At 36.7% G+C, this 13,226-nt stretch overlaps 1 protein-coding gene across 1 annotated transcript in view; it reads right to left on the bottom strand.

Moving 5' to 3' along the window:
• Window positions 1–13,226, bottom strand: part of LOC108731278 (TSC22 domain family protein 1) — a 76,250-nt gene that overhangs the window by 24,127 nt on the left and 38,897 nt on the right. Inside the window, exon 2 of the mRNA XM_018461531.1 lies at window positions 9,794–10,079. Within this exon, the coding sequence (XP_018317033.1) occupies window positions 9,794–10,079 (286 nt within the window). The remainder of the gene's footprint in view (window positions 1–9,793; window positions 10,080–13,226) is intronic.

The following is a 13,226-nucleotide window of genomic DNA, read 5'->3' as shown; positions in this document are numbered from 1 at the left end:
CTCGGATCCTCTCTCTCTCGCTTGACGTGCACGATAAAAAGGACGCGCGGCCGCCGCAACAGCTTCCTGAAAGCATTTAATTGCCGGCCTGGCACGCGATCAAATATCAATTATCAACACTTTACGGAGCGAGAGTTCTTAAGTTCATCCTCGTCATCGAGCTGTGCAGAATAAATCGTTCTTATTTAACGGTCGAACTCGCCGAACTGATTCATCGTAGTGTTCGCTCATCATTTGAATCATTGTGCTGTGCACTTTTCTTAACAATTTGGTGTTTGAATTTATATTTTTTATTTAATTTCAAGATAAGTAAATTCGCGTCATTAGTAAATAAACAATCTAATTTTCAGAAAATATTATAAAAAATAACAAGTTTTTCATAAATTTAAAGTTTAGACTTTTATTTTAAATACTAATCTTATTAGAAATTTTTTTTACTATAGTTAAAAATAATTTTTATGGCAGCAAAGTAAATGCCATTTAATTTAATTAGATAGAAAAAATCTTTAATATTTAAGTCGTAAATATTATATGCTCCACACGTACATACACAAAACTCTATCTACGTTTGTTGAGATAAAAGATTGTCTGTTACTTGTAACACGCTTGAGAAGAGAAAAAGAAATGATACAAATAAATAGATAGATAGATGGATAGATACGCGGAAGAGATTCAACTGTACTAGGCTTTGCAAAGCTCAGTAATGATGCATTTATCTGAACAATCTCGCCGGCTGGACATTGTCCTTCGTACTTAGTGAACGCGTCGCATTTAGCCGCGGGGTTATTGAACGCCGCATTCAGATTGCGTCGGTTGATCTCAGATCTGAAATCTGCCCTTCGAGAAGAGCAGCGCGATCGCGCCTTGATTGGCAGCTTTCCGAAGTCGCCGCAATGGAAGAACCGAGCGCTTCCCCGGAGGCGTAAAACGGTATCAATGTGCTGCACGATGCAATCCGTACACTAACAATAGTCACGATGATTATATAATATCAGAAACAACGATAATAATCGCAATAGCAGAAGTACCGCTGATGATTGCATGATTACATAAGATATCTCAATAAAATTCTCTCAATAAAGAGATAAGCATCTTCATTTTTACAAGTACCAAATATATTTTGTTATTCTATTAAAATTTAAACATATGTAAATTCCCCGTTTACAATATTTAGAATGATTTATTAAAAAATTCTCAATCAGAAACATCACAAATAATTTCATTAATTTTGGACATGTCAAGTATCTGCCATGTTTTTTTAGAAACATTAAATGCATTTTGCATTTTGATAACAATCCTTAATTATTTAAAAATGTTATTGTATGAGATTTAAATAATAGAAGTATAATTAATATAAATATAAGTGCACAAAGAAGTGTATATATTATTGTAAAAATCTGAAGATGCTAATAATGTATTGAAAACGCAACAGAATAATTCAATATTTATTCAATATTGATGTACACAGGTACACAGTATACCTATTAATATGTGAAAGTATAATTATGCAATTGATAGCTTTTCATAACGTGTCATGTAATGTCTAATTTCGCGAGTGAAACTTTTGGCATATTAATGGCGTTCGCATGCATTAATAAACAAAAAATTTCCCTTGAAGAATCAGTCGGTTATTCCCAGTGGCTGTTCGTGAGAAATACTCTATGCTTATACAAACGGAGCTTAGTTAACGGAATCGTTCGCTCATACACTACATCAACCCTGAACTCGAGAAACCCGCTCGAAGGTACTTGGTACACGTCAACGTCAGGTTCGTACCTACGTCGGGTAAAAGTGTAAGAATAGAATCGAGTGGATAGGTTGTTCTGCGCACGTTGGGCCAAAAAGAAGCGAAATAGAAAGGCGCGGAGAACAAGAAAGAGAGAAGAGCACTTCTTCACGAAGCCGGAGTATGTCTTTAAAAACCTTCTCAAGAGGCATGCGCGTTATCGTTAATAATGTACGAGAAGAGGTCCAGGAGGAAAACAAAGGCGCCATTGTCGCGTTTACGGAACTTGACGTTACAATCGGTCACTCCGGGGTATAACCGATGAGTCGTAATTTGATGACTCTATTTCTTAACGTCATGTAATAGTCCGAGTCGTAAGTGTCGTCCGAAGAACTTTTTGTCTGTAGAGTTACTATTATGAACGCGTGTATTTAATAGAAGGTTGAAGATTTTATTTAAAAAATTGAAATGTTATATAAAAAAAGGGTACAACTTTTTTTATGACTATTCGATCAATTTATTTTTACATTTTCTTATATATTTTTTTTCACGGAAATCGAAAATTATTATAATAATGACGCTACACTTAACGTAAAATTAGTACATTGAAATAAAATTAATAAAATCCTTCACATTATATAAAAAAGGTGTACCCTTTTTTATTTATAATGTCTGTAAAATGTTACATAAAAATTCATAAGCCTTTCACATTAATAAGATAGCTTAATGATATACGCAAAAAGAAATTATAGCAGCGTTCTCCAAATACAGTTTGAGTAAAATTGGAATATAAGAGCTTAATTATCTCAGATAAGCAGCCAAGGGGATGTACGAGATTTCGACATCCATACTTCTGGGTGGTTCGTATAAAATTCTGTGAAGAACAGCCACACCGCGCAGGAGGTCGACAGCTTTCGCCGCAATCGGGGTGGGAAAAGTTGGTCTCTGCGGGTTGCCACCGGGTTCGTTGAATCTCCTGACTCACGACGATCGCCACGGATGTGGTATTTCTACGACGTTTAGTATAGAGATACGTGACGGCTGTTAACATCTTCTTTCGCGTTCTCACTCCCTAACCGCACTCCCACGTGAAACAACGCGAGTTGTTCTCACAAAAAGAACGATAAATAACGACCGCTTCTGACGATCGATCGCGTCTTTACAAGCATTCCTAAACGAGCGCGATGCCATCGGCAGGTGGAACGCGGATGTTTCCGGTACCGCGCCACATTTCGTGTCGTCCAGATAAAGCGACTATGTTCGGCATAGTTTGGTAAGTGCCACAGATAAGGAAGTCTCGCCGGAATGATTTCGACCGTCTTCATATAATCGTTTTAGGTTGTAATCTTAATTACGCTGAAATACCGTTGGAAACAGCGAGGCATAAATAGTCAAGCTTGCTGCTAAAGAAAGGTCTTCGAGAAAAATTTAGACACGACAGTGAAAGAAGGTTTCTTAACAGCTCTTGGATAAGAATAAAAGTGTTTTTTCTGAGCTTCTTCTCGTTACTTTATATATATATATATATATAAAGAATTTAAAAAGTAGATTTTTAATTCTGGTGCCTTTGTAATTCATATCAGAAATTAATAAACACACACCATCTTATTTTACTATTAAGTACTATTTCATATAATTAAATGATATTCGTTTTGTGTAAGAATGAATATTTAAGGCCGCAGCATAGACTTTTGCATAACGCATAGTGCATAAGAGAATCAGCCAATCAAAGTTCCTCTTTTCCGTGAAATGGAAGGAAAGGAAGAATTCTAATTTGTTGATTCTCTTATGCACTATGCGTTATGCAAAAGTCTGCGACCTTTACATCATGATAAATTTGTCGCTAAGCAGCGGATACCGGAATGCATGGGTATTTTAATTTGTGTCGGTTTTACGGTTAACTACGTCGGTTTTATTTCTTCCCGCTGAGCCACGAACATATCGTCTGTTCTTTATCGATGAACTCTCTGAACTGAACATAAATGTATATTTGTTTCACTTCAATTTATTGCACCGCGCCGGTTCAGAGAGTTCATCGATGAAGAACAGATGGATAATAGATTTTATTGGCATATTATTTGCGAGGCGTCAAAAAGAAGTTGCGACAACGGATCGCATAACGCGAATCGTATAATCACGAAATGTAATCAAGCGGCATGAGATGTCGCAGGTTAAGTGAAATGTCATAAACCTCGCTCGATGCTTTAATGAAAACGTTAGCGCACTAGTGTACCGTGAGACTCACTAATTACTGCGTCCTGGCTATCGCCGTGGTATTACGTAGATTACGACAGCTTCGTAGTTGTGATTAATATGCACTATTATAAAGTAAACTTCGGTGCGTAATCTTTGAGTAATTTGTACGAGGAGACTGTCAAAGGGAGATAACATAGAGGACACGATAATTAACTCCGTACCAATCATCGTTAGCGGCGCGCTCGATCGCTGACCGTCGCAGCAAAATTGTGCGATACATGCCACGAGCTCGCGCGTGGGCATCGATGTGCAATGCACTATCTCGGTAATAAACGTACCATTATCCAATTTACCGTTTTCTATAATTCACTGTGTTTGCCGGCGAACATAGCAGTACGCCGACCGCTTCTCGCAAGATTGATGATTTGCCTATCTACGCCAGCGATCTTTATTTACATATAATTAACTCGTGGCTCTTTGAAGTTGAATTAATTATCCACTAAAATGCACGATTAATACGCTCACCAGTCTTAGCCTCTCTTCCTGTGTAATTTCTCCGCTTTCATGACAGCTATCTGATGGCATTAGTGAGCCCGCGATAATTCATACGTGCCTCTCCGCGAGATCGCGAATCGTTTTTCATATCCGTCATCGGTCTGATGAAGTCTACTTGTGTATTCATACCGGCGACACAATCGAGAAACTTTATAGACGTTTGAATCTGCTTACGTTAATTATGAACGTTCTTATCCTATTACAGGAATTAGGTATTATATCATGTCGCTTTGTTTCGTGAAGCTTTTTTTATTTTCTATTTTTTCATTTTGTTAATATCGTTTTTTAATAAATGCACGAGTCTTTATTCCATGTTTGTCAAACAATAAATCGAAGCACAAAAATAATATTCCTGCATTGAATTAAACGAACCAATATCTATATAAATTTCATTTTGAAGAAGAAAGTACACACATGATGTACACAATTATTTAAAATGTTATCACCTATTTTTTAAAATACATTTGTAGATTCATATATTCATTAATTATGCATCTAAAACGTCCGTATTTAACATGTCTTGTCGCTAATAATAGGATGATCGTCATAAAAATTTCTTTAACTATACAAATCTTTTCCTTAAGAAGCGATTATATACATCGATTAATCTAACATTTTTTGTCATATTTTTGGATTTTCTTTCAATTAAAAAATGTTCTATTTTCCGTGAAACGACGTAACAAATGTTAAATTCTACGCATTCGAATACGGCTTCGCCGGGGGAGGGGGTCCTGCCAATAAATCTACGTGGGCGAGATCGGCTTTTAGATTAAAAGTGTACTGCTCGGGGCCACATGAAGAGGCGGAAAGGTGGGACTCGAGAGTTAGGCCATGAAATTTTCGCTCGCGCGCACGGGACCCCCTTGCTACTCGTTCTCGTTTGCATTCGTCGGCACCGTGCGATATATAGGTGCGAAGGTGCTTACTTTCGTCGCAGGGAATGCCCGACACTGTGGCTCGTCGAAAAAGGAAGATAGAGAGGACCAAAGGAAACGACGATGTGAAACGGCGAAGAAGAAGAGGGAACGGAGGAGACGGAGGAGAGATGCTTACCGTTGAACTAAAGGAGGCCTCGTTACATTCCCTTGGTCCAGGCGTATACGCAACGAGATAACATCAGTCCAGTGCGGATGTACGCGAGAGAGTACGGCTACCTGCTGGTTATCGTACCGTGGAAATAGCAAAACATGCTCGCAGGCACATAGCGTGAATTAGATGTACGATTTTTGATTATTTAAAGGAGGGTTTTATTTCGAATTGTATTGCAGAGAAGTTTAATTCTATCTATCGGATAAATTAATGAAGATATCAATTTATTCTGAATAGCCCAATTATTCCCTGTTACAATTAATGCAATTATTAATGCTTTAATCTAACCTAGAGTCTTAGAAACCGGAAGTATTTGAACGAGGATGATTTACATATCGCAACTCATTATTTCTTATTTCTTTGGAAATCAAGACTGGCTGCTTTGTGCAGCGTAGTTCGCTTTGCTTAATGTCGTGGTGCAATTAATGTCTGGCAATTTATACGCGCACCGTTATGCGTCGCGCATTATTAAATCGATTTATATTCCGATGCAAAGCGCTGAGATTAACTATTTTAAAATATGAGATTTCTAACACAATAAAAGATAAATATTAGAGACAGACAAAAATATTTACAAATATATAGAAGTTTATTTTTTCGGTATGCTTATTTATATAGATAAAAATATATTTAGTCATGATACAGATTATTTTTACGAATGTATTAAACGAAAATGCCATAAAAGATTGTTATGATAAAAAATGAACAAGTCTATTTATCTTCGATTTATTGATCTATCTTATTTAAAAAATTTGTTAAAAATTTATTGAGGTTCTAGCAATATTAATTTGCATAATAATTAAATGTATAATTTAATTTATAATATAAATATAATTCAATCTATATTATGTAATAAAATATATTGTAGATTTGATGTCATGTCATTTTTATGAGATATTAAAAGATTGCAAAAATGGGTTAAAATTTAAATTTATATATTTTTTAATTCTTTTTAATAAGTCAAATTTAACGTCCACTATTGTGCACTTGAAAACTTAATAAGTACACGAACTACTTTTCTCGGTTAACTTGACACACTTCCTTGACTGAAACATTCCTTGAGAGTACAATAATTAATCACCTTTTGTTCTATTTGCGAATCTCTCACTGGCTCTCCGTGTGAAATTTTTACTCGTCGTTCATAATAAATGCCACCCTCGTCGAGCGTTAACGAAGCTTCGCGCAGATCTTCGAGTGCGAAATGTACGAGTTATTGCTCGCTGTTGAAGTCACGCCGAATCGTGCGGCCTACGTCGACACGAGGCAAAAGACCGAAAGATACTCGCAAGCTCGCATTAAGTCCGCTCTCTCCTCTGTTTTCTTTGGTCCCGGTCTCCCCGCCTCTCTCGTTGTCTTTCCTCGTCGACAAGCACGGGCCTGCATCACGTCGAGAGTAAGAGGCGCGATCTCGTAATTATTACGTCGTGAAGGATGGGAAGTGACGCGATGATTACCGCCGTTGCCAGCCTCCTTGAAGCCCCTGATGCACCGCTCTCTTGCTCCGGTTCTATTTTCTTTATTTATCGCCAGGTTCCACTCGTGCGCCATACTTCGATGTACACGATTTGGCGACGAGGACGCAGAGTCGCACGTCGAAACATGTTTCTCGTATACCATGTAATACATGACGCGTGCATTTATGAAGATAATAGAATGAGTAAATTTTTTCTCAAGTTAGAACAAGTTATAACATGATAGTAATTAAGATTTAATTGGTATGACGATGACGTAATGACTAACAGCTTTCATTCGAAGTTTATAAATGGTTATATGCGTGTGCTCTGTTCACACGCACATAGAGATCTGTCTGTGGTATTGTGATTGAACTTGCAAGAGATATCAAACGATTTTATCGTCGGAAACAAAGGCTTGAACGATCAAGGGGGATTAGATTCGAATCTAATTTGAAACCTCGGCTTTCATCGCGACCGGAAATACGTTACAGTTATACGATACGAAATATAAAGTACGAGAAGAGATCGACCCAGCGAATCATGCAACAGTATAAAAGTGCTGTCATAGTTCTGACAGGGTCAATTATCCCCACCGTCGATCGCCGCCATTCTCGACGTTAATTGTCGAGCGGTATAACGTAGCACGACATGCCGGCAGCGCAGGCGCCACAATAAAAAGAGGAGCAAACGAAGTGTGCGTCCTCCTCGCACGGTAGGATGCACCCAGCCGCCATTTTGGTGGCGGTGCAACAGAGGCGTAATAACTGCGGGAATTCATGGTAATGGCGATAATGCGAGCCCGGACGACGGGGTCCGCGGGACGGAAGAGGATAGGGGCGAGGCCCCTGAAGAGGCCCACCGAAGGAGTGGGGAAGCACCGCGTGTCATGATGCAGAAACTTGCGTATGTTTCGTGCGTATGTGCGAACACCGATTCCGAAAGAAAGAACCATGAGAGCGGGACCGGCGTGTTTCTGATTGGTCGGGGCACATCAACCGGATGTGAAGGTCGGCCTACGTTGGGGGAAAGCATCCGAGAATTATCCCTTACAGTTTACACGTTACGATAGGAAACGTAAAGGAAGGTCTGACGAATTCTCTTGTAGTCGGCAATTGTTATCGTTGCAATGCACTTATTAATATTTTGATCAATTTCCTTCATTTTAAAATGAAGAACAAAAAAATATTTGATCAGTGTATAAATAATATATTTGGAGGGTGTCCTTCGCTATAAAAAAAAATGGAAACAATTTTAGCGACAATGTCTGTTACAATAATTAATGCTAACTAATACAGATAAGAGACAAGAAATGAATAAGATAAGAAAATACAACATGAAATTTTCAATAATGTTGCGTGGCAATCTTCTATAATATCTACTGCGGTTTTAATAATTTTCAATTTGTTTCTGTCTTTTATACAGCATTATCATTTTCTGTTTCTTTTAACATGTAATTATACATGAGAAAATAATATAACATTATCTATTATTATGTAAAACTGTATATTGAATGCATTTTGCACTCTCCTAATTAAGATCTGACAAAAATCACGACAGAAGAGATAAAAACGCGGCATGTATGTCGTTGTATGCCACCTTTGCATTACTAATCATTACGTTTAATGAACGTGCTTAAGACAATCACCTCGTGTGCTTGTAATAATAAGCTCTCTCATCATCGAACCGACATTTATCCTGTGTCCAACCCTTGATTTGGAGCAATTTGGAATAATGAAAATCCTCGTGTAACACTTCCTGCGCGCAGTAGGCAGAGTAAGAAATAAAAATCTTTGAAAAGTTCGCAAGCCAAGTCGTAGCATGTGTAGGTATTCTTATAAAATGTACCACAACTGTTACATAATTAACGTTTAACTTTTCAATAAAAAAAATCTTCCTTTGTTTAATTTATATATTTATCTTTTTTTTAATTTTATATTAGAATAAATTATATTAGAATAATACATGAAATAATAATTTATGTATGATATAATTACAAGAGAATTTGAACGTGCTTCATTAGGGTTTCTAGAGGAATAAGAATTTCACAGCTTCGTTACAATGAACCTTCGTTGACGTTTATTCGAGAGGGATCTCCCCAAATCTTGAAGCACGTACTAGACTGGAAAAGCTGTTTGACGAATAAATACGTTGCAAACACAGTCGAGTGTGTATACGAGGAATAACCCTCGGTCCTGATGTGGACAGATGTATGGCTCGAAAGAACACTCGTCTTTTGAGAACTACTAGCTGAAGTGATGACAAGAAAAACTGACAGAGCTTAGCAAACGCCGTATTACTTGAAGCGAACATATTTTGATAGTACTTCTACTCGTGCCTGATAGAAACTCCTTGAATTGCGTTCGAGTGACTTAATATGGAACAATTAAAGCGTTTGAATAAAATCCAATGTTTGAAAGTTAACCGCATAAAACACAGAATGAGAAATTAAAGTACTTATTTTTTTAGTGTTTTATTTTATTTAAATATCAGTAGTTTGATTTTGTAAAAAGGATTAATTTCTCGTACATAATTTTTTACTTGTGAATGTTTTAATCTTAGTGTGTCACAGGACTTATTTCTGAAGATATAATTTTATTTATACATTTTTTTATGTCTATATGTATACTAGCTTTTATAAGAGCGGATTTTATACGTCAAATTTCCTTCCTTCTGCTTACATTTGTATAACAAATAGTTAAATTAAAATTAACTAGCACATCCTCTGAACAGAAAAATGATAGCATTCTAATATTACGAAAAATGTAAGACTTACCAAGGGTGCCATCCAGAGAAAAAGAATGCCTATCATTTCTCCATGCCCACGAACACAAATCGCAGGTGGTGAGCCCATCGGTGGCGATGCTCTCTTCGGGTAGATAAGGTGGTCTAGGTGGCGGCGGTACAAAGCTCCCAATAACAGCCCACAAGGAATCGACGTCGTTGCCGACGCCGGTGTAATACAATAATTCTTCCTCGGCGACACCGGCGAACCAGTCCATATCGTTTACACTAGGATGGACTGTATTCGTACTTGTCGTGGTTGAACCGGTGACCGTGACCTAAAAATAATACAATTGGTCAATACAAATTTACATAATATTGAAACATGTTTAAAAACGTACGAACTGTGTTTCTTACTCTTTCGATTCTAATGAAAAATTATCTTTGATTGGATATAAAAATCTTATAACTATACAATGTACGATATATTTTCATATATATGCAGTTGAATATATATTTATGTTATAACAAATTATCGTACGTTTCTTTAATTTAAATAATAAAAATTTGAGAAATCATCTTTACGTAGATATTTTAATTCTATGAAAAAGTTTCTCTGTTTTAGTTATATTTAATAATATGTAGTTTGGAAATTTCGCAACGTTTCTAATCATATCCATTAATTAATTTTATAAGATAAATGAGCGCAATCTATTATTACTAATAATTTATTAGAGCGTGGTTTATATTTTGCTAGTCTATATGTCTCTCAATGCGCTCTGACAGTCCCAAGTAAACACGACTAATGGAATCCCCATATCTCTGCGTGAGTTGTGGATAAAGAATCGAACGCATCCAGTTTGTCCTCTGGTACATGTTTCAGGAAATGGTGGGACAAACAGACATTAAAATCAAAAAGTGAGGAACAAAGTCGGCGCATTTCTGAACATTTTTCTTGCTTGAAACAGTGGGGTACACCGGATGAAGCGGTTCTTCGCAAAGAGATGTTCAGTGTCCTAACTCTTATGACAAACACTGAAAAATTGTATAGGCAGTAGCAAACAAACGCGCCTTCTTTCTTTCTCTCGGTTTTTTAAATCGCTTTCTGCGTCTTGTACAAAAATTTAATGAAGAGACTTATGAACACATAGCAACTAGACGTTCATTCGTTAATTAAGGAAATAAATTATGTAAATCTAATAAATGTACTCTCGAAAATTTTTGTCATATTGAATGAGTAGGAGATAACGAGAATTACAAACATAAGTATACGAGTTTCTTTATTTTGATATAAATATAAATTAATGAGGATTAGTTGTTTCACCTTCGGATAAATTATGTATTTATCTAATTACTGATGGATAAAAAAGGGAGCGAATAAACTGAGATTTTTCGAAAGGTGGAATAATTTAAAACATATATATATATATATATATATATGTTGTCTGATAAGAATAAGTTTATTTCAATATGACATATAGGATGGAAGCTTATACATCGTTTATCATATTTATTGATTCAAAAATATTTGCAGTGTATGTGTACGTATTCTTTCCATAAGAAATAAATATACATCTGAGATCATAACATAATCGTACGTGGTTAGCATGAGATGATCAAGAAAATCGAGAAATACTGTAACTGTGTATAGCATTGAATATATTCGTGTATATTAAGATCTGCGTAGATCATCAAACAGTGATTATTTCGGAAGATGATGATTTTGTAAGTCAAAATTCCATGCCGTAAGAAAAGGAATTTAATAGAGAATTTGCGAGCCGATAGATAGCGAATTATTATTCGCAAATTTTCTATACTGATATTTTCGTTGTTGTAGTTATAAAGATTGAAATACAGTATACAGAAATATTGGAGAGATATTAGACGAACGTATGGCTTTGTTTTTTGCTTATTTGATTACCATAATTGCAGTATGTTTATTTAAAAATGTAAGTATTTCTTTGCGAACGGGGATCGCATGCAACTTGGAATTAATGACTTTATCCATCCGTTGCTACGAGGCATTCCAACGTGTTTCATGTGAACCGCATATCAATCTAAGGTACGCAATCAGATATTCAAACGGAATGATATATTCGTGATTTTAGAGATTAGTATTAAAGATAAATGTAGTTCGTCAAGATAGAACGAAATATTACGGTGCCTTTAATGTGCTTTTATAAATTACTATGCAAAGCAACTTTCTTCTTAATGGAACGTACTAAACAAGTTTTACAAACAAAAATTCAATGTTAAAATTAAAACTAATATATACTATATATATATCTCTCTCAATCTTAATTTATACTTCTTTAATAAGAAAATTGCATATAATAATTAGATGAAAATGAAGTACATCAATTGAATACAAGAAAATCTTAAGGAGATCCTAAAATGACAGAATTATCAACATTACAGGTTAAAAAGTAATTCTTTGAATTGGCTGTACAAGTTGCAAGATCTTTTTATGCAAATTAAAATATGCATAAAAAGTGCGAGAAAAAATTAAAAAATTATAATGATACTAAATACAATAACTTTTTTGATTTTTTCATATCGATTATCTTGTATCTTTTTTTGTATTTTAATTATGTAAAAAGATTTTACAATCTGTACGTTATACAGCCAATTCGGAGAACTTTCTAATCTGTAATGTTGATAATTCTATCACTTTAGGAACCCCTTAAATCTATCTGCAAAATATAACAACCGCTATTAAGTACAACGCATTAAAGATGTCGAACGATTTTAGTGTTCGGTCGTCACGCTTTAAAGGATTAAAAGGATTGAAAAGCATAGAAACAATGCTCCGCGAAGCGTTCCCCTCCATTGAATTCCATCAGCTTCGGATCTGATCGAACGATCGAACGAAATAATCTCCCCATGAAGGGATCCATTCGAGTGCCCACGATGGTTCTTCATGTCCGATGTTCGCGTCACCGGTAGGTAGAAGACCCAACGGTTTGCGTATCATCGACAAGATTGGGAGAGTCACTGTGTTTATTCTCCTCCCCGTTCTTTGTCGTGGCTTTTCCACGGCGTGGCGGCGGTGAGGTGGTCGCGGTGAAGATTCGACTGCAGGCAGGATGCGTCCTTGTATCCTCACGGAAGGTGGGATGCTTTTGTGGCGTGCGGAGGAGGCTCGTGGTCGGGATTGCGGATAGGAACCCGGGTGAAGCACTGAGGCTCTCCGCTTGGCGCACAATAGCACGCATTGATCGGCTTAATTACCGTGATATCGGCGTAATTAAAGCCCCGTTGTGTTGGGACCCTTTCTACGAAGGCGTCGAAGTAACCCGTGACTCGACTCCCGGCGTCAGGATTCTCGCATTCTCTCCGTCTCTCTTTTCGATTCCTTCGTACGATTCTCGTCAAGGCCCCTCTGTCACTTCCCCGCGTTCCTCGGCAACGCTTTGTTAATAAGCCATTATCCGGCCGGCGACGCACCTTCGGCTGATCGGCGAGGCGCGCGTTCAATCGCGTGG

The sequence above is a fragment of the Mycetomoellerius zeteki genome, unplaced genomic scaffold (genome assembly GCF_001594055.1).
Source record: "Mycetomoellerius zeteki isolate Tzet28-1 unplaced genomic scaffold, Tzet1.0 scaffold122, whole genome shotgun sequence".
Classification (NCBI taxonomy): Eukaryota; Metazoa; Arthropoda; class Insecta; order Hymenoptera; family Formicidae; genus Mycetomoellerius; species Mycetomoellerius zeteki.
Note: the sequence above shows the minus strand (reverse complement) of the source record. Positions and strands in the feature narration are given on the sequence as shown.